This window comes from Cariama cristata, unplaced genomic scaffold (genome assembly GCF_000690535.1).
Source record: "Cariama cristata isolate BGI_N322 unplaced genomic scaffold, ASM69053v1 scaffold5965, whole genome shotgun sequence".
In the NCBI taxonomy this organism is placed as follows: Eukaryota; Metazoa; Chordata; class Aves; order Cariamiformes; family Cariamidae; genus Cariama; species Cariama cristata.
Genome location: NW_009616832.1, coordinates 24148 through 42114, shown reverse-complemented (window position 1 = coordinate 42114; position 17967 = coordinate 24148). Strand labels below are relative to the sequence as shown.

At 36.3% G+C, this 17967-nt stretch overlaps 1 protein-coding gene across 1 annotated transcript in view; it reads left to right on the top strand.

Moving 5' to 3' along the window:
* Window positions 1-2794: 2794 nt before the first annotated feature.
* Window positions 2795-17967, top strand: part of LOC104161766 (E3 ubiquitin-protein ligase UHRF2-like) — a gene marked incomplete at its 3' end in the record, with an annotated part of 37791 nt that continues 22618 nt past the window's right edge. Inside the window, exons 1-2 of the mRNA XM_009700302.1 lie at window positions 2795-2800; window positions 3658-3920. Coding sequence (XP_009698604.1) covers window positions 2795-2800; window positions 3658-3920 — 269 coding nt within the window. The remainder of the gene's footprint in view (window positions 2801-3657; window positions 3921-17967) is intronic.

Here is a 17967-nt window from a genome sequence, read left to right as displayed (position 1 = left end):
GGTCCCACAGGGATGCCGGCCGTGAAAGGGGAGAGCGAGACCCTTGCGATCCCTTAGCTTTATACTGAGGATGATGTGGATGGGATGGAATACCTCGTTAGTTGTTTTCTGGTCATCTGCACTCTTCCGCAGGCGCGACCCGTTTATGACTTTTTACTCACTTAACAAAAGAGGGCCAGCAGTGGCCTTGGTTCTCTGCATACCGATCCTACTGATACTTCAGTAGCAACTACAAACATGGAGTGTTATCAGACCTGAAACACAGACAGTGTCTGAAAAACATGTAGCTGTACTTTCAGAAAGTGCAGTTACTTAAAAGGGATTTAACTGCAAGAAAAACTCCTGAAAGAAAATTAACCTTGTTTTAGCCAAACCAGGATAACTTGTTTAATAAAAGTGAGTAAAAAAGGCCATAAATGGAGCTATGTTAGATGGATGTATTTAATTATTTTGCATTTACTTGTTTGTCAAACAGTAAAGAACTGTTGAGTTATATGAAGGAATAGTTTGTTGCAACTTTTTCTGTCTGAGGAAAGTCCTGTGTCTCACTGGATCTGTATCCAGAGCTAGGCTCAACAAACTACCTGTTGCTTGCTCCATGTTGTGAATAGTCTCAGTCTCTGTGCCCTCCTTTCTATTTCTGATTTCAACTACCAAAAGGGAAGGTAGCCAGTATGGAACTTGTAATTTAAAAAACCCAAACAACCCAAAAGAGGTAGAGTGGATATGGGAAATAATAGTTAATAGTAATTAAATTATTGGTAGATGGTTAAAATAGTGATTTGAACAGAGTTCCTCTGTGTGGTTTTTGTGTTGTCCCAAAAAGTCAGGGTTCTTTTACCTGGTGTGCAAAAAGCCAATAAACACAGAGAGTTGAGATATTTGTTTATTTCATGTCTGTGCATAGATGGGTGCTAGGTCCTAACTCCACAAAGCTAGCACCCTTTGGCTAACACACCCTGAGCATTTACACAGTCTGAGCAACAGTTACCAGTACTGTTACAGTTAAGCACAGTCACCATTGTTTCTCTTGGCTCTTGCAAGTCTCCACTTAAAGTCACAGTATCCTTTTTTTCTACTACACACACTCTCTGAGGAAGGGGCTTTTGTTGGTGGGGGGGGCTTTCCTTACTCGAGGACAAATTTTTTACTATGTTATTTAGGAGGGTTCGCTTATAGTTAAAGTACTCTTCTCTTTGTCTTATTATCGGTTTTACTTTCCTTGTGACAGACATTAACAAGGTATATGGATTAGGCACTGTGGGATGTATGTCTTTGGTTATCTGTTTATAGCTCTTACCTTAGTATTTGCTTGTTTGGCTGATTTATGATGCCATACTATTTCTTCTCCTAGGGTCATGTCTTTGTTAACTATCTACAGAAGTTATGTAATGTCCTTTATTTTTCTCCTATGCCCCAACAATTGTATATTATGAAATCAGAATGCTTTAGCTTGTTTTATATTTCGTTTGTACCCAACATCTAATATTTACATGGGCTCTGAAGGACTGGTAGTGTGTGGAATTATGTTCAACTCCTTTTCCTTGTTAATAAGATGGAGAATTGTTAGTGATCTCTGGTTTAAGAACTGGGGAGGTCCGTCCCAAGGTGGACTCAGCATATGAGAAGGACACGACCTTGGCTAAGCAGGATACCTATTGCTGATCTTCAATGCTGAAAGGAGGAATACAAGAGAGGAGTTACAGTAACACTGGTTGGGCATGCAGGAATGATGTTACAAAATCCAAAGTGGATGAAGAAATATGTGCATGTTTCCTTTTCTGATTCTCACACGGTCTTCATAACTTTTCATCCAAAAATCTCTGGCTGTAGTAAAAACATTTTAGCAGAGAGCTCTTAACTTAGCTTCAACAAAAACTGAATCTATAATTAAAATCAGTCTTTGTTTAATACTGTTCACAAAGAGCTGCTAATAACCCAGTTCTTAAACCAGACACCACTAACGTAAAATAGTTGCCTGATGTTCCTCAGTGGTCTGTGGTAATAGTTACTTGCCATTACTATTTGCAGCGGTCGGAAGTCTGTTGTGTAAGTATGCACATGAAAGGAATGCATGGAAGGATGTGTTGGAGAAGAATGATTAAGGGAGTTTGCACTGATTTACTTTTTTTAATGTTTTTTTGTTCTGGATCTGATGATGATTTTTAACTTGGCTAACATGGCTTCTCTAGCACTTTCTTAACTGGTCACAAGAAGTAGCACCAGATGGGGGAATCTTTGATAGTGTGTCTTGCTCAGCTGTGGTTTTGAGAGGAAGAAGGAAAGAAGCACTTTTGATTTACAACTAATTCAAACATGTAAAGTTGTGTAGGGATGTCTTCATGAAAGTTCCTTCTAGAAGTGCCAGAATCCACTGTTTATGTTTAAAATAAATTGATAGATTTAAAATGAGGCTGTCCTCCTCTGTGTTTATTATGTTGCTGAAATTTTCATCCTGGTAAAAAGCTGTACTTTGAATATTGTACATTGGAAGAATAAAAATAAAAAAACACATGTTGGTATTTACATGGGAGGAAAACTAAAGGATTGAGTTCTGGATGTCATTTGAAGAAGGTGAATGAAAAGAGTAAAATACAAAGTACTGCTCTCTTGGGATAAACTTGTTAGCTCAGAGTGCTGTCAATTTCATTTTCAGATACATAAGGACTGCTTCACTCTAAACACTAAAAGTTATTGAGCATATTTTTTTGGCTTGCTCCTGTGAAAGTATAAGGCTATTGTTCCGTTTGTAGAAACTAGCCTTTGTGGTTAGTGAGAGTGTCTGTCTGCCACTATGTCGGTACTTGAGAAAGGCTGTGGCTTAAACCGTATATATGTATATATATATATTTGTATGTATCTCATACTGTTTATTAAAGATGTTTTCTATGGTATGGCTGTGCAGTAGTTCTGTTGTAATAAATTTTAGTACTTGGTGTGCTGTTGATGAAGTGTTCTTTAAATCTTTTTTTCAGTGTTCTCAGTGCTATTAATTAGCTTAATTAGCTGAAGACTTGAGAAAGTGAAACATGATTTGGAATAGTAAAGTTGCATAATACCAGTATTATTGTGAGTACAGAAGGGAGAAATTCTGGGAGATAGTTACATTTCATACAGTCATAAGATTTTGACTGACTGTGCTGGCAACCTTGTTAGTGTTGTTTCTTCCCTCTCTCTCCTTGAGTCTTGCATGATTAAAAAAATCTTGCAGGCCAGAAGAATAGAGGGTTAAATAATAATTCCAAGTTAGAGGCTCAGGAAAGTCTTTAAACCCCTTGGTTGTGAGCTAGTATTTTAATGCTCTGTATGCTTATTTTAGCCATAAAGAACAACTGATGAAGTAACAGAAAAGGATAATGGAAGACATTAAGCTAACTTTCAGATTTGAAGGAAAAAAAAAAAATTAGCCCCGCTTTTTAAAATTACATACAGATTATATTCATACTAGATTTTAATGAGGAAGAGCAATAAAATACTGAAAGTGCAACATATTCATGACCTCGTGTTACTTGGACTTGCTTAGGCTCAACTAGACTAGAGTTGGTTGATTTACTGATAACAAAGTTAAGCAGTAGCATAGTAAGTTGTCTTACTTATTTTTTCTCAGTTGGGATTCTATAGAATAAGCATAAATTCATTATTGAATTTTCCTTTTAGATAAACGAGTTGGTGGATGCCCGTGATGTCAGCATTGGAGCCTGGTTTGAAGCTCATATAGAAAATGTTACCCGAGCAACAAAGGGACATAAGAATGGTAAAGCTCAAGGAAAAAGTGGTAACAGTTACAAAAGGACTAATGGAAACTTAAGTCAAGATCATTCTAGAGAAAATGCAAATAATTTGGACAGTACACCATCCACATCTTATTCAGACTGTATGGACACTGATGAAGAAGCTATTTATCATATCAAGTATGATGAGTAAGTGCTCCTGATACTATTTTGAGGACATCACATATTGTTATTTGGTTTGTATAAACCAAGAATTTCTTGAAGAAGCTTGGAATCAAAGAGAGCAAGTTCAATGTTGCAACCAAGAAAAAAATTAAAAAATTTATAACACTTTTCAGTTGGATATAGTGAATCCATTGGGAGTAATGACATTTTTCATGCCTAAATACTTGTCAAGTATTAATTTATTTGTCTTTATGAAACTTAAAATCCATCCTTCTTATATGAGAAAAAAGAAACTATATAACTGACTTTTTAGTGTGGGTTTTTCCAAGTAAAGTATTATTTTGAATTTTTTTTTTTAAACTATTCCCTATGTATATTCAGATCCTCTCATTGGAGCTGAAGGAGAACTCCCATGAGAGCAAATTTTGTTACGTGATTTGGATCAATTTGATTCCAAATAGAACAATTGTGCACAAAATTAGAGGTCTGCACTTATAGTACAAGTTTGGTGTAGAGAACTTTGTGACTGAGGGCATGAAATTGATTCTGAAGTGGAGAGAGGGCATTAAGGGCAGGTTGTGGGTTTTTTTCTGTTTGTTTGTTTCTGTAGTAAAAACAAATTCCAGAGCCTACAATGTGTAGGTGGGAAACCATGACTTTAGAGGGATTTCTTATTTATGAACAGGTTTTGCACCACTTCATTTGCTTGAGAAATTAGTCCGGATTTTTTTTTTAAAAGTAAGATCTATTAAAGCATTAGGTTAATCTTCTAAATGAATAAAACTTCAAATGAGTTGAGGATTTTTAATTTTTGGTACTGAGATTTGTAAAAAAGTGTCATTTATGCAAGGTAAGAGTAAGGTAGAAGGATGCAAAGTATATTCAGTATTAACTGACTTTAGATTTTGAAAGTACATTTTTAGAGTAGCTATTTCAACTTCAGTTATTTTAATATGTAACTAAGAATCTGGCTTACATAGAACACCTTTTTGTTGCTCTTACTAGTAGCAGATACAACTTAATGTACTTTTTTAACTCTACATTGAATTCAGATTCTATATCTGCAACTGTGTAAGTTTTCCACTTAAAATGTTAGAGAATTACAAAGGTGAATGTAGAAGATGTAAATATTTCATTGGATATTGTGAGAAATACATGAAAATAACTTAGTCAACCCCTAGGATCAAAGTGAAAATATTTTCTCTTGAAATTACATGTCTATTCTGGTGTGATTTCAAAGACCTGGCTTTAAGGTTACCTAATTTTACAATACTTAGGATATATCTAAGTTAACCATGGGCAGACATTTCTGTGGTACAGTGTTTTTAACTGTTGCAGTGAAATTATGATCCTTTCTTGTAGATATTGTTGTTTTTCATCAGTGAAAAGTATAGAAGTAGAAAACATTTCACAACAGGTCTCATTTCTCTGGCATGTTCATACTAAAGAAAAAAGAAGATTGACTTCCTATTTATGAGTATTTCAGGATCTAGCTGTTGCCTTTCAGCAGGTGGAGACAGTCTTTTTAGTCTTACTATAAGATTATGTATAGCAGTTATATATTCTTACTGAACAAAATTAGGTAAGACACAGAAACACAATCTTGCAAGGTAGTCATTGAAGCTACCATTATTTAATTGATCAGTCCAAGGTGTCGGAAGCTTGAGCTTTTGGAAAGAACAACTATTGGAGGGCTTTCTGGGAAGTGTGACTTGCACATTTATCAGTGATTGCATTTTTGATGAACGTTACTAAATACACATCTTTCAAGGTCTCGCTTTTTTCTTTTAATGTTACCTAACGTGCATATTTGTACAGTAGCTATGTGTGCACGCCTGTCACCTTGTTTTCATAAATTAATGTTTACCTCCTTGGCATCTGTAGACCACACATGTATCCTGCCACCTATATGCTTGATGTTGATAAATAGGGAGGTCATGATATGATTTGCTGCACAGTTGTTCTCTGCTCCAGAAATTGTTTCATCTAACTTATCTCTTCACTCCTGTTCTTCAAGGTTCATATTTTACTGCTAGTACTATCTTCTTCTGCGCAGTTACCTGTTCCTAGGTATTTTGCTCTTTAGGTTTGGACTGTGCGTTTTGCTGCCAAATGTACTTGGCATTCTCTCATCTGTCCTTGCTATATTGTTTTGGAGAAGTTTCTTTTCCCTTTTATCTCCTAAAGAAGATGATTCTCTTGAGTGGCATGATTTCAGTCCTGCCTTGCATACAACAGGTGTATTGTTAAAAGACATGAAAACGCTTACCATTATTTGAAAGAGAATAAAAATGGCTTACGAATGGATGACAGAAGCCTGGTGCCTGTAAAGCCATGGAAGTTACTTGAATACATTGGAGGGACTCTGTGTCAGACGTGGACACAGGTCCACAGCCTCTCAAGTCATCACTGATGCTCAGTTTCCAGACTGGTTCTCCCTCTCTGCCTCTTATATCCTTCCAGTTTGAAAAAGAATTTACAAAAAAGAAGGTTAAAACTGAGGGATAGATCACCTGCAGTACATTGAATTGGTCTGCTCCAGCCTCTTGACTCTGATCCGTTGCTTCATTGTGATGAATAGTAAATACATTTTGCTGTACTACATGTTGTGACAGGCTTGGTTTGACTCCCCACAATAAAGAAAAGTTCAAGCAACATCCTTTTTTCTTTCTTTTTTTTTTTTTCTTTTTCTTTTTCTCCTTCCTCTCCTAATGATTGGAACCAGTAGTGCTAGTAGTGATGTTTATGTGGAAAATACTGGAAGTCTGTGCAAACCCATCTCAGGACCAGGTCTTCCATTATAAGAGGCCCAGTTCTTGCAGCAAAGTCCTCTACAGCAGACCTGTCTTGCCTCGCTGTTCGCAAAACACACAGATCCATGCTTTGACTCAGACAAAGGCCTAAAACTGTTCTTTCCTTTCTTTTCTTAGCTGTCCTATGGGTATTGACACTGTATTCATAGAGCCGGGACTGAGTCATGTGTTGTTTGACACCATCTATCTGAGAACTGCGTAGCTGGGAATTTTACCCAAAAGTGAAGCTTCACCTCAGTAATTTTCCCCTTAGGCTGTGCTTGTCGGGGAAGTTCACCTTTAGCCTTAATTGTCTTACTAATTTATACTGGAGCAGACTTCTCTCTATTTTGATGTTTTTTGGGGGTCGTGAGAAAATCTGTCAAAGACCATGAAGAACTAATTAAGAATTTTCATGCAAAATATGTCCGGAAACTGTGATGTATTTACCCCCTCTCCATCAGTTTCAATAAGGCATAATGCTGCCCTAGCCAGTAGTTCTGTGTAGTCCTGTGAGTGTGCGCTGGCAGGCTAGGTCTATATTGGCTTGCTTGTATGTTTCACACCTGATTCTTTGAAAGTAGTTAGACAGCAGCAACAGATCTGGTGTTCATCTGGCTTTAGTTTTCTATCTGGAAACATTTGACAATCTCATCAAGCGAAGAATCTGATCAATAATTCTTTCTCAATAAGGTAAATTTTAAGTCACTATGTTCTCCTAGGAACAGCTTTTCGTAAAGGATGAAGCAGGACTTGTCCTTCCCTTAAGTGAGAAAACTGGTTTTAACAGTGCTGCTGCTAGATTTACGTGTCATAAGACCTGTGCAAAATTTAAACACATTATTTTGCAGCTTTAGGTTGGGTATAACCCACTTTCTTCTAATCCTTCATTTCATAAGAGTCTACCTCCTCTGAGGGGCTGAGTTTTCATTTATTCCACTGTTCTTTCCACATCTTGTTTAAATAGCGTAGTTACAGTGAATATGAAGGGGAAAAATACAGCAGAGCTTTTCTAGCAAAGAGTATGATTAAGAGAAATTAACCTTTCTGGGCAAGAACTTAGAGTAATTTCAAAGGGGTAGCTTATGGCTAAGAGGGTAACTTATGGCTAAACAGAGCTCTCCTACCAGCTGTGGCTGCTGCAGATAGGAGATACTACATATCCCCTGTTGATTTTTGTAGGGAATGGGATAGCATTTAACTAAATTGCTGCAATAGTTGTAAGGCCTGCATTTCTGCAGAGAGATGGTTCTGCCTGTAGAAAACCTAGTCCTGTTCAGAGGAACAGAACTTCTCAGTTCCATGTTAAACTGGAGTCACAGTTCTTGATAAATTCAAAGATTAAAAAGACTTGTAGTGCTTGTTTAAGAGCCTTATCTTTATCAGTAGGGAAGAGACCAAAGTATCAGTTTTATCAATGCTGACCTTAAGTCAGTACCAACTCTCATTGGCATCCAGCAGCTATATAGCTTTTGCCTGATAGTCCATCTTCTGCATTCAGTTTCTGAATGCAGCCTTTTCCTTGGAGGCAGCATTGTTTACACATATGTTCCTATTTCTACCAGTGTCATCTTCTTCCCCTTCTGCCACTTTATTCACTGTATTTCCATTTCACCTTTGCATTTACTGGTATCACAAAAAGCAGTTGAAGACTTTGAAGTCAAGGGTGAATATACAGTGAATATACAGGAAATACAGAAAGTCTTTAACCTCATGGACTTAAGTTCCCAAATACATTAGGGTTCTTGTTGTTCATTAGTCTCCCTCTTCAAAGAGAAGCTCTTTGGTTGATACTTTTGTTTGTCTGATGGATCTGGAGGATTACTACGTTAGTCCTTGCTTCCATATTAGTACACTATATTTCACTGGGTTTCCCAGGCTTGTCTCCTTGCATTTTACTAAAGTTAATGTTTCTTCTGGGTTTGATGAGAATGCTGCAGTCTCTGAGGGATCTACATCATTAATGGAGTAGAAAACTGATAGTTGATGTTAACTGTCAGAGCCTGTAACAACCAGCTTGCTACTTCTATTCTTCAGCAAGATGACTTTCATGATTTCTCTCACTTCTGCAGGGAGAGTGACAACCTGCATGTGGGTTTCAGGTTTGTTGGTTGGTTGGTTTTGGTGGTTTTTTTGTGTGTGTTTTTTATATTAAATGATTTCTTTTGGGACCTAGTCTAGGTTTTGACTTAAACTAAGACTCAGCTTGCTTCTGATTTTGGTTAGAAAACTCATTTTCCTATATTCTTCTTAAATTGTGTAGCGTTTTATAAATTGAATAGAATAGGTGTTCTCTAACTTGCTTGGGATCAGTTACTTCAGCTGGTCCCTATGTCTCTTAGTGCTGCTAGCTGGAAGATCGAAGGATACAGCGATCTTAGAGGTGGTCTCAGTGGATGCTCGTAACTTGAAAATCTGTTGCAAGAATGTTAAGACAGAGCTTAAGTTGCAATGTCCTTGTACTCTGACGTGGTTAAAGAATGCCACCATTCTGGATATCTGCAGAATATTAGTACTGGCTATTACATGTGTTTAGAAACCGTCGTCCTTGGATGTGATCCTACAGTAATTCCTGTGTAACGAAGAAATCCCAAACCCACTCTGTCTAAACTGTGAGTGTGGGGCGTTACTGACTGTGCCTGTAGAATGATGTGTAGGTAATTATGAGGGATACTTAAGAGCAACTAGTTTATCTGAGGTACCATTTCCATGTGCATGTTCATCACTTATCTATCCTGGAGCCTGTATGCTATTGGGGTTTTGGAGCTGAGTAGAGCCAGCAGCTGTTTTGTGCAGACAAGTCAGCTTTGAATGGGTGAACTTTGCAAATAGCCTGGAAAGCACGCATGATCATGAATGTGGCTTTCCTAAGGTGACACTCTCATTTGCACTGTGGGTATGTTGACCCTTGTTTCTTGTAGACAGCTCAGTTATGTAGTTGCTGCTAGTGATGCATTTGTGCCCACTACCTGTACCAAAAATATAGGGTGGGAGGAATATGAAGAAGAGAACGTGTGCAGATCTATGCCTGTTACAGAGGTAATTTTGTTCACAGAATACACCTGAGTAATGCATTTCTAAGAAATAAACTTACTGATGGGTAGTCCATTTCATTCCTCAGCATGAAGAGTAAAGAAGAGTTTTAATTTTCCTTGGGACCTAGTAAGACATCTGTTCTTACTGGTTCTGTCCTTGAGTTGCTGATGCTGTTGTTTCTAAATAGCGAGCTTGTGTTGATGTACTATATATGCTTTTATCAAATATTGTTACTAATTAGGACTTGAAGTCCTCAAGAATAAATTCACTTACTGTTGAGCTAAACTTTGTAGAACCATTTAACAAAAAGACATTCCTTATGCCAAAGAGATTGGAGCCTGCTTTGAAGGTAAAGACACATTAGAATATACCATTACCATACCTATAAGCCTCAGTCAGTATGTCTCTCTCATTAGCTAGTTATTCTTCCATAAGCTGTGTAAAATGTCATAAAAATAAAAATTATTGTGGAAAATACCACAGTAATTTTAGGCCCTCAAATCGTAAATGGAATCCAGGAGAAGATTAGTGTATGTCGTAGCTTGTAATGAAAGGGGACTGATCTCAGTGATCTGGGACATTTACTGGACTCCTGTGTTCCTAATGGAGTTGTATCAGTCTAGTGGTAGCTTTCATTTTGAGATGGAAGGTTTACTGTCAAACACTACTGAAATGTATTGACCCATCAACTCAGTGCTCCTGTGATTTCATTTTTGTTTCTTCTAGCTGAGAAGCATTTATAAGATTGGCTGTATTTTTTTTACCATTTTAAGCTTATTTGCTTCTGCTTCTTAAGTGTTTTAAGTTGTGTTAGGGGCATAGGTGCCTCATGCTAGCTGAAAGAGATACAAAAGTAAGAACTTGGGCAACAAACTTTATTTGGACAGATGGGGAAGAGTACAAGATGAAAAAACAGTTTAGGAGGAAAAAAGTTGGGAAGGATCATACTTGAAATACTTTTTCTTCATCCTGCTCAACTGGAAAACATTTATTCCTCTATTATTTCATGTTGTCAGAGCTTTGAAAAGTCTTTAAGTGCAGGAGGAGAAGGTCTTTATGTACAGGGGAGTGCTCATTGTCAAGATTACTTTTTTTATTTAAACCTTTTTCTTACACATCTATTCTATTTATTCAGGACTAATCAGGGTTGCAGACAGTAAGAGACGTTCACCTTGAAAATGGTGTGAGGAGAAACAATTCCCAATGAAGGCTAAAGGTATTATTGATCATGGTTTTTATAAAGGGACAAGACAAAATTAAAAAAACCAAACTGTAAAGCATTTTGTTTGAAAGACTGTGATAGCCTAGCACTCTAAAACCCTCTGTCCTGCTGTAGCCATTGTCCTTACTAAAAGAATCTTGCCTATTTCAGGTGAGTTTCATTTGTCATTTGTAGTCCAGGCTGTCATTAATCTTTGAAAAATAATGCATTTATGCACGATTCTGCATTTTCTTCAAAAGTGTGTGTGTGTATTAATGTGTTTATTAAGAAAATTAGGATTTCACTGTGTCATAGAGGTCAAAAATTTCAGTCATCCTGTGTGCTGTGTAAGTAACATACAAGACACAGGTTAATAGTTGGAGAGCACAGAACAATTTGAGGAAATGAGAAGAAAAGTTCTAAGTACTACCTGGTCAAGAAAGAGAATCACTTTGTCGTTGAAAGCATCTCCTTAGCTGAAGGGATTGTCCGGGGGATAATAGTCTTAAACTTGCTATTCCTTTCTCAAGGAATGATTTGAAGATTAGACTTGCTTAACAGGTAATTTTTTCAGAACATTTTTAATGGAAAATGTTCAAATAGAGCTGGTAGGCTGGAATTTAGTAGAATGTGTCCGAGAATTCACAGAGATGGCACTGTTGATAAACTGGAGACCAGAATATGTTATGAGCCATTGTCAGATGAGGTGGCCACTCCTTCTTCCTCTTACCTTACTTTGAACTATGTACATCTGATAGTTAAGTTGCATTGAATTTGGTGATTGTGTGGCTGTACAGTGAAGTGTTCGTGCTTACCAATAGATATAAAGACTAATGTTCAGTAAGTAAAAATTACCATTTTTTTTATGTTGCTGATCCAGTCTTGAATTTGCCTGCCTGGTGGCTGCACAGCGGGGTAGAACAAGGGAAAGAACCACTGCTTCTTTGAGAGGTAGCTGCTTTCCGCAGCATTAGCGAAAGTGCATGATGCAGACAATTCTGTTTTGTCTTCTGTGAAGAAATACCAAAAGAGATCCCCTTGCACACAGTGTACTTCTCAAATACCTCTTGAGAACATGTTTAACTGAAATACTTGACTTTTTCCTTTATATACATTAAGCACAGGTAATAGTGCATATCAGGAAGGTGTATACTGTCAAATTCCTGATAGTAGTCTCAACGGTTGATATGAGGATACTAGGGAGGGATTTCTTTTGAAGGATACCAAGTTAGTGGCTAGAAATACAAAGAAATGTCAGGAGCTACAGACCAGAGCTTCATTATGGCATGCGTGTTCTTCAGTTCATGTTGGCCACTTTAGAATTTTTGAAGAGGAACAAGAGCTGTATCATCTGCCCAGTAGAATTTTCTCTTGAAACAATCATTTCCTAAGGGAAATCCATGTTTTCTTTGACCTCCTGTCAGTAAGAAACTTTTTTAGTAGTTGGTCTGAATGACTACTTGGATCTCCTCTTCTAGCTGCATAATTTTGTTTTGTATTTTCTAATATCGGCGATTAGTTTGAATGAGTAAACAAAGCTTTCTTTCATACAGATCATTAGACAATGCTAAAACAGTAGGAGACTTACTAGGTCACATATAAGTCTTCATTCTTTATGTCCTCCATAGAAAAAGAGTGCCATTACAATGTGACTGTCTAGGCATATTAATTCAAAACTAAAAGTGGGGGAGTAGGCTGCACACTACTACTCTTAATTAGATGAAGTCGATTCCGTGTAAGATTCCTTGTCCCATTTGCAGTGGATTTCCTGACTATGTAATCTGTATCTTATAATGTCAAAGTGTTTGCATGTATTAGTCTTCAGGGTTTTGACAACTGACATTAACTGTAAGCATTTGATTTCTAAGGATGTAGATGCTTTTTGCAAAGTGAAAAGGAAATACTTTGAGGAGAAAATCCCAGTGTTTCTTGTGCGTCTTTAGAAAGCATACGAAATGAAGGAAGAGAAGCTTTGCTGTCCTGGTAGTTGTTTGAGAAACCAACTGAGATGTCATCACTTAAACTTTCTTTTGTTTTGTTCCTTTAAAACTGATACTTGGCTGAAAAAAAATGGTGTGACCAGTGAGAATGTGATTAAACTCTTTCTACTTCATATTTATTTGTCTTTAATTAGCTGTAAGTATTCTGGCACAGTCACAGGATTTGAACACCTGAGGAAAGGTTTTTCGAAAAATAAATCTTGTGGTAATTGCTTGGCTTGGCATCCTGTGTACTAGCTAGCAAAGTAAACCTGTTTTTCATTACATCACAGTATTTAAACTCATTAGACAACAGTTTTCTATCAAAAATGCAACCTTTTATGTATTTCTTACAGTTTCTGAACTCCTATTTTGATACTCCAGTTTGTATTCTTTCAGAGTATCCATGTTGTCCACACAGTGCAGTGGTGTAAGTCTAGAAGTTAGTTCTGAGTATTAAGAAAAAATAATTAGGGAAGTAAGATGTTCCTCTTTAGGCTATTAAAAGAGTTTCTCATTGTTTAAGCTGCGTAATTCTGCAATTATTGGTTGTTAGGTAAGGTTTTCAAGATCTTGTTTATGTTCCATGTGACCGATTTTTATGTTTATTGATACTCATTATTCCTTCCAGTCTGTCTTTGGAAATATATTACTTTTTTCTTGTAATAACAACTTATCAGACCTACTGGTCTTGCTTTGGAAGTGCAAATACACAGGTTTATTATTCCTGTGATTTTTTTCCTTTTTTTTTTTTTCATTCGTAATTGTGGCTTAGATACTCTTCCAGTATAGTGTTATTCGCTTTCTCAAAATACTGCAGAGAAATTATGCTCATTATTTCCTCAGGTGGCAAATTCTCAGGGGGTGGTGGTGGTGTAAATGTAGTTTTTATTCAGGTTTACCTTCTTAATCAGATTTACGTCCTTTGAGTTCATTGCTTTTTCTTTCTTTTATTTGTGCACTTCTAGTCCTTCATTTCTGGGTGTATATTGAATGACTTTTCTGAATTTGGTGACTGGGAAAATAAATTGTGCTTTGATTCTATTTATATTGGAAAATAGCAATTTAAGAAATTGCACATCTGGACTAACGTTCCTTACCATACTAGTATGGATAGGGGATGGGGAAGTCTTGACATTTGTTTTAAGAATTTTGTTGTTCCAGTTGTTCTGGTAAAGCTGAGAAAAGTGTTAAAGGGTATGTTGCAAGTTCTCAGTAACCTGAGTAGACTTGTGTATGTTTTAACATAGGTCTAATATGTTATTTAGTATTTAAGCGTTTTAGGAACAAGCAGATACTAACCATAGCCAAGAAACACTGGAATTTTTACTTCATGGATAATTATTTGCTATGGAAACTGTCTACACAGATAGCAAATATTAAGAAATTCTTGCTATGCTAGTCTTAGTATTTCCAGTTAGAAATATTACAGGGAAAAATTAAATTATAGGGAAGTACAGCTTAACGATGAATGTGAGTCTTCTTAATGGCAGTATTCATTAAACTGTTATGATTATGCTTACTGTTATGATGTCTGCTTTTTTCAGTATCAGGTGCCAAGTGTCATGAAAAACACAGAAAACCAAGAAAATGTCTACAATTGTTTTAAGGTTTAAGAGTTTGTGTTTAAAGGTTGAATTGTGTCATATAATCTTCATTTCAAGTGTACCAAACTTATGCTAGTCTAATTAGAACACCACTGTGAAAATGCTTCTGTTTTCCTTTGAGGGTCAACTTAGGATTTTGAAAGTAACTCAATAAATAAGAAAACACTTTCAGTAAACATTCATTTCTAATAGTAGTCCTTTATTATAGGTTGCCAGACTGGGTTTTTCACTTCATTCTTGAGGCTTGTTAAAAGATCACACTTGTTCTTTTTATGTTTTGGTTTATCTGTGTAAGTCCACGTATTCCTGTTTTGTGAAATAATATTTAAATATTATTCTTGCATATTTAAGAGATTAGGTTTTAAGGTAGTGTGGGATTTTTACAAATATGTTTGTCTTCACGAAGCTTAACATGGAGGTAGTAGCATTTTCTAATGTCAGTGTGGTTTTTTCCATACTTAGGTGAATTGTGGCATTAGATACATTTGAGGGCACAAGTTTGCAGTGGAAGTACTGTTTACGTATACTTAGTACAATACGGAATAGTGGTACTATGCTTAACATATATAATGTGACACTGTGATTTTGAGCCTAACACAAAAGCTTGTGACAAATGCTGTTTCTGCTGTTTTGTGTGGGGTGTCAGTTATGGACAAATGTGAATGGTTAAATATCTGCTAGCATTCACAGATGTCTTTAAAAGCATATTTCTATGTATGGAAGCATAGCAGCAAAATATTCAGTGTCTGGAACCTGATGCAAAAGAAAGGTGAATTCTGACATGGGAAATTTCACCTGTTTGTAAGCTATCTTTTTCTTCCAAAGCTCCTGAGCTGAAGTTTCTGACCAGCCAATAAGAGGAAAAATTCACTTGGTGAAGAGTCTGCCTTCCTTTTCTTTCTTTGGAAAACAGTTAGTTTCTTTCTGTTTGTAAAAGGGGACTTTGGGGATGTCTTTTGGTAAGTGATCCTGTTCTAGTCATGCCGATAGGCAGTCATCTTTCTTTGGGTTCTTTCATGAGATACTTCCAAGAACAGAGGTGGAGTCATTGTTAACAATGACAATCTTTGAAGTTCCTCAGCAGTACAGTCGGAAAGATTCTGTTCTGAGTTGTATAGAGATGTGAAGGATGACACAAATCTGAATTTGGGAAGAAAAATATTTCTTGACCGTTAAGTAAAAAATATGGTTGTCCAAAAGTCTCCCAGGAAAAACAGAACCTGAAAGCATTTTATTTTTTGAAAATACTAGATTTTTCAGATCAAAGTCAGGTTTCTATGAATGTAAACCATTGTAAGTCACGCTTTTTTTTTTTGATAGTGACACTGGAACTTTTTTAATGTATATTGGCTATTTTTACAGTCCCACTGATCTCATGTGTACTTCTCACTTGATTATTTCACTGTACACATAAATGATGTCTGTTGTTTTTATCTGTCTTCTTTAGTTTACTGATGTTTAAACCCTATTTTAATTTTGGAGTTAAGTAAACTAAGTCTTCATTTACTGTGTGCTACTCGCTGTCTCCTCCAAACTTTAGGAAGGGTTTATTGTAAGATGATTGGAACTGACTAGTAGCTGAAACATAGATGTCTTAAGATTTCGGTAGCCTGTTGTACTATAACATGATGTCATTATTCAGGCACTCAATAAAATAGACATTATCTCTATAGTTGCTTTTTGCTTTGTCTTATTACCTTCAGATGAATTACGTTTTATGGATTTTGTGGGTATTACAGTTACAATGTTCATATTTATTATAGTAGAGTTGTATAATAATTCTTTTAAGGGGAAGCTGCACAACGTAAAGGGAAAACCACAAATGTTAGCGTTGCAGTACACACTCAAATTGGAAACAAAACCAAGTAAAAAAATTTAGAAACGGTGGAGAGTTACATCATATGAGACTGTCATTCGGATAATGGCTTGACCCCAAGCACCTGTCTTTGATATAATTCCTGTCATGCAGGAATATAATTAGGATCTGAAAATGTTGGGGAAAAAACTGTCTTTGGATTTAACTTTTTTAAGTAGTTAAGGATATGGTTTTTTACTTGGTGATTGGTTTATCTAAAGGTACAGCCACTTTTAAACTGTTGTGGTTCGTGTTTCTTTAAACAAAAAAATTAATAAATCTTCTGACAAATTCAAGGCACACTTTAGATATCTGCACGGTAGAGGACAAAAAAATACCTGGAGATAGAATGCCAGGTCTAGCCCCTCCCAGCCTTATCTGTAGTAGCAAACTGATGTGTTAGATTTAATAGAAGGCGTAAAACAAAGCAAAATTAACTTGTTTAAAATGTCTCTACAGCAGTGGGCTTTCAATCAACTGTTTAGGAATAGACATCCTGATTTCAGGCTATAGTCTATCAGAGCCTCATGCTGTTAATGACCCTAGTTTTAGTATTTCTCTATGTAGTAATGTAGCAAGCTACGATCTGTGATTTCCCCAAGACCTTGAGATAATCTTTTTCACTACAGGGAGGCATGCTGGAAAGTGACAGAGCCATACTTCTATTAGTAAGAGTAAGATTTTGCCATTACAATTTTAACAGTGCTGTTTGATAAAGGTGTATTAACTATAAAGCATGAGTGCTCTTGTTAAAGTACCAATAACTGCATGGTAGAAATGTAATTTAAGATATATCACCCTCAGCAATGTTTGTTAAGAAGGAAGAAAGAATACTTTTAAGAGCACTTTTTATAGGCAGTAGACTTATTTTCATTTTCTCTGTTAAATTTGTACTGGGACCTCATCTAGTACTAGTTAAATGATGGAAGATTCTCTCTTTGCTTACACACAGTATCAGAAAGGAACTTCACCAATTTAGTCTAGCATCTTACTTTTTTTTTTGTAACGAGGCAGCTTTTTTTCTGCAAGCAGCATTTTCATCATGTCCATATTGTGCTGTTTTTCCAGCACGTGCAAACTATACAGACTCTACTATCATTGAATAGTTGCCTTATACAGAGGTTTTAAGAAGGCTGTGGTGTTAAACTGAAAAGTTAACGTCTCAAATCTTACAAGCTTGCTTTCTTGCATTAGGATTTGAATTGTAGTGCTGCCAAATATCACTATCTTAACTCTGCTAAATGAGTGTTTTCTCAACTTGGAGCGGAATTCAAACTCTTCAGAAATTATTCATTACTCTCTGATTTTTGTATATGTGCTGTGATTGCATACATCAACACAGGAGGAAGAAAGCAATCTCTTGCAAACCCTAGCAATTTGTGGGTAGTATTATGTAAAGTAGTGTAAAAAGTCACCAAGTTTCAGTGAAAACCAAATCAGTCAAAACTTCTTTATTATGATTTAGTGAATCATTAATTTCTTCTAATGTTGTATTCCTTACTACATCTTGCCAAGAGAAATGTGTTGTCAAGAGAAGGAATGATTTATCTTTCTAGGTTTTTTTTGTTTTGTAATTTAAAGAAACATTTGCAGTTTGTTAG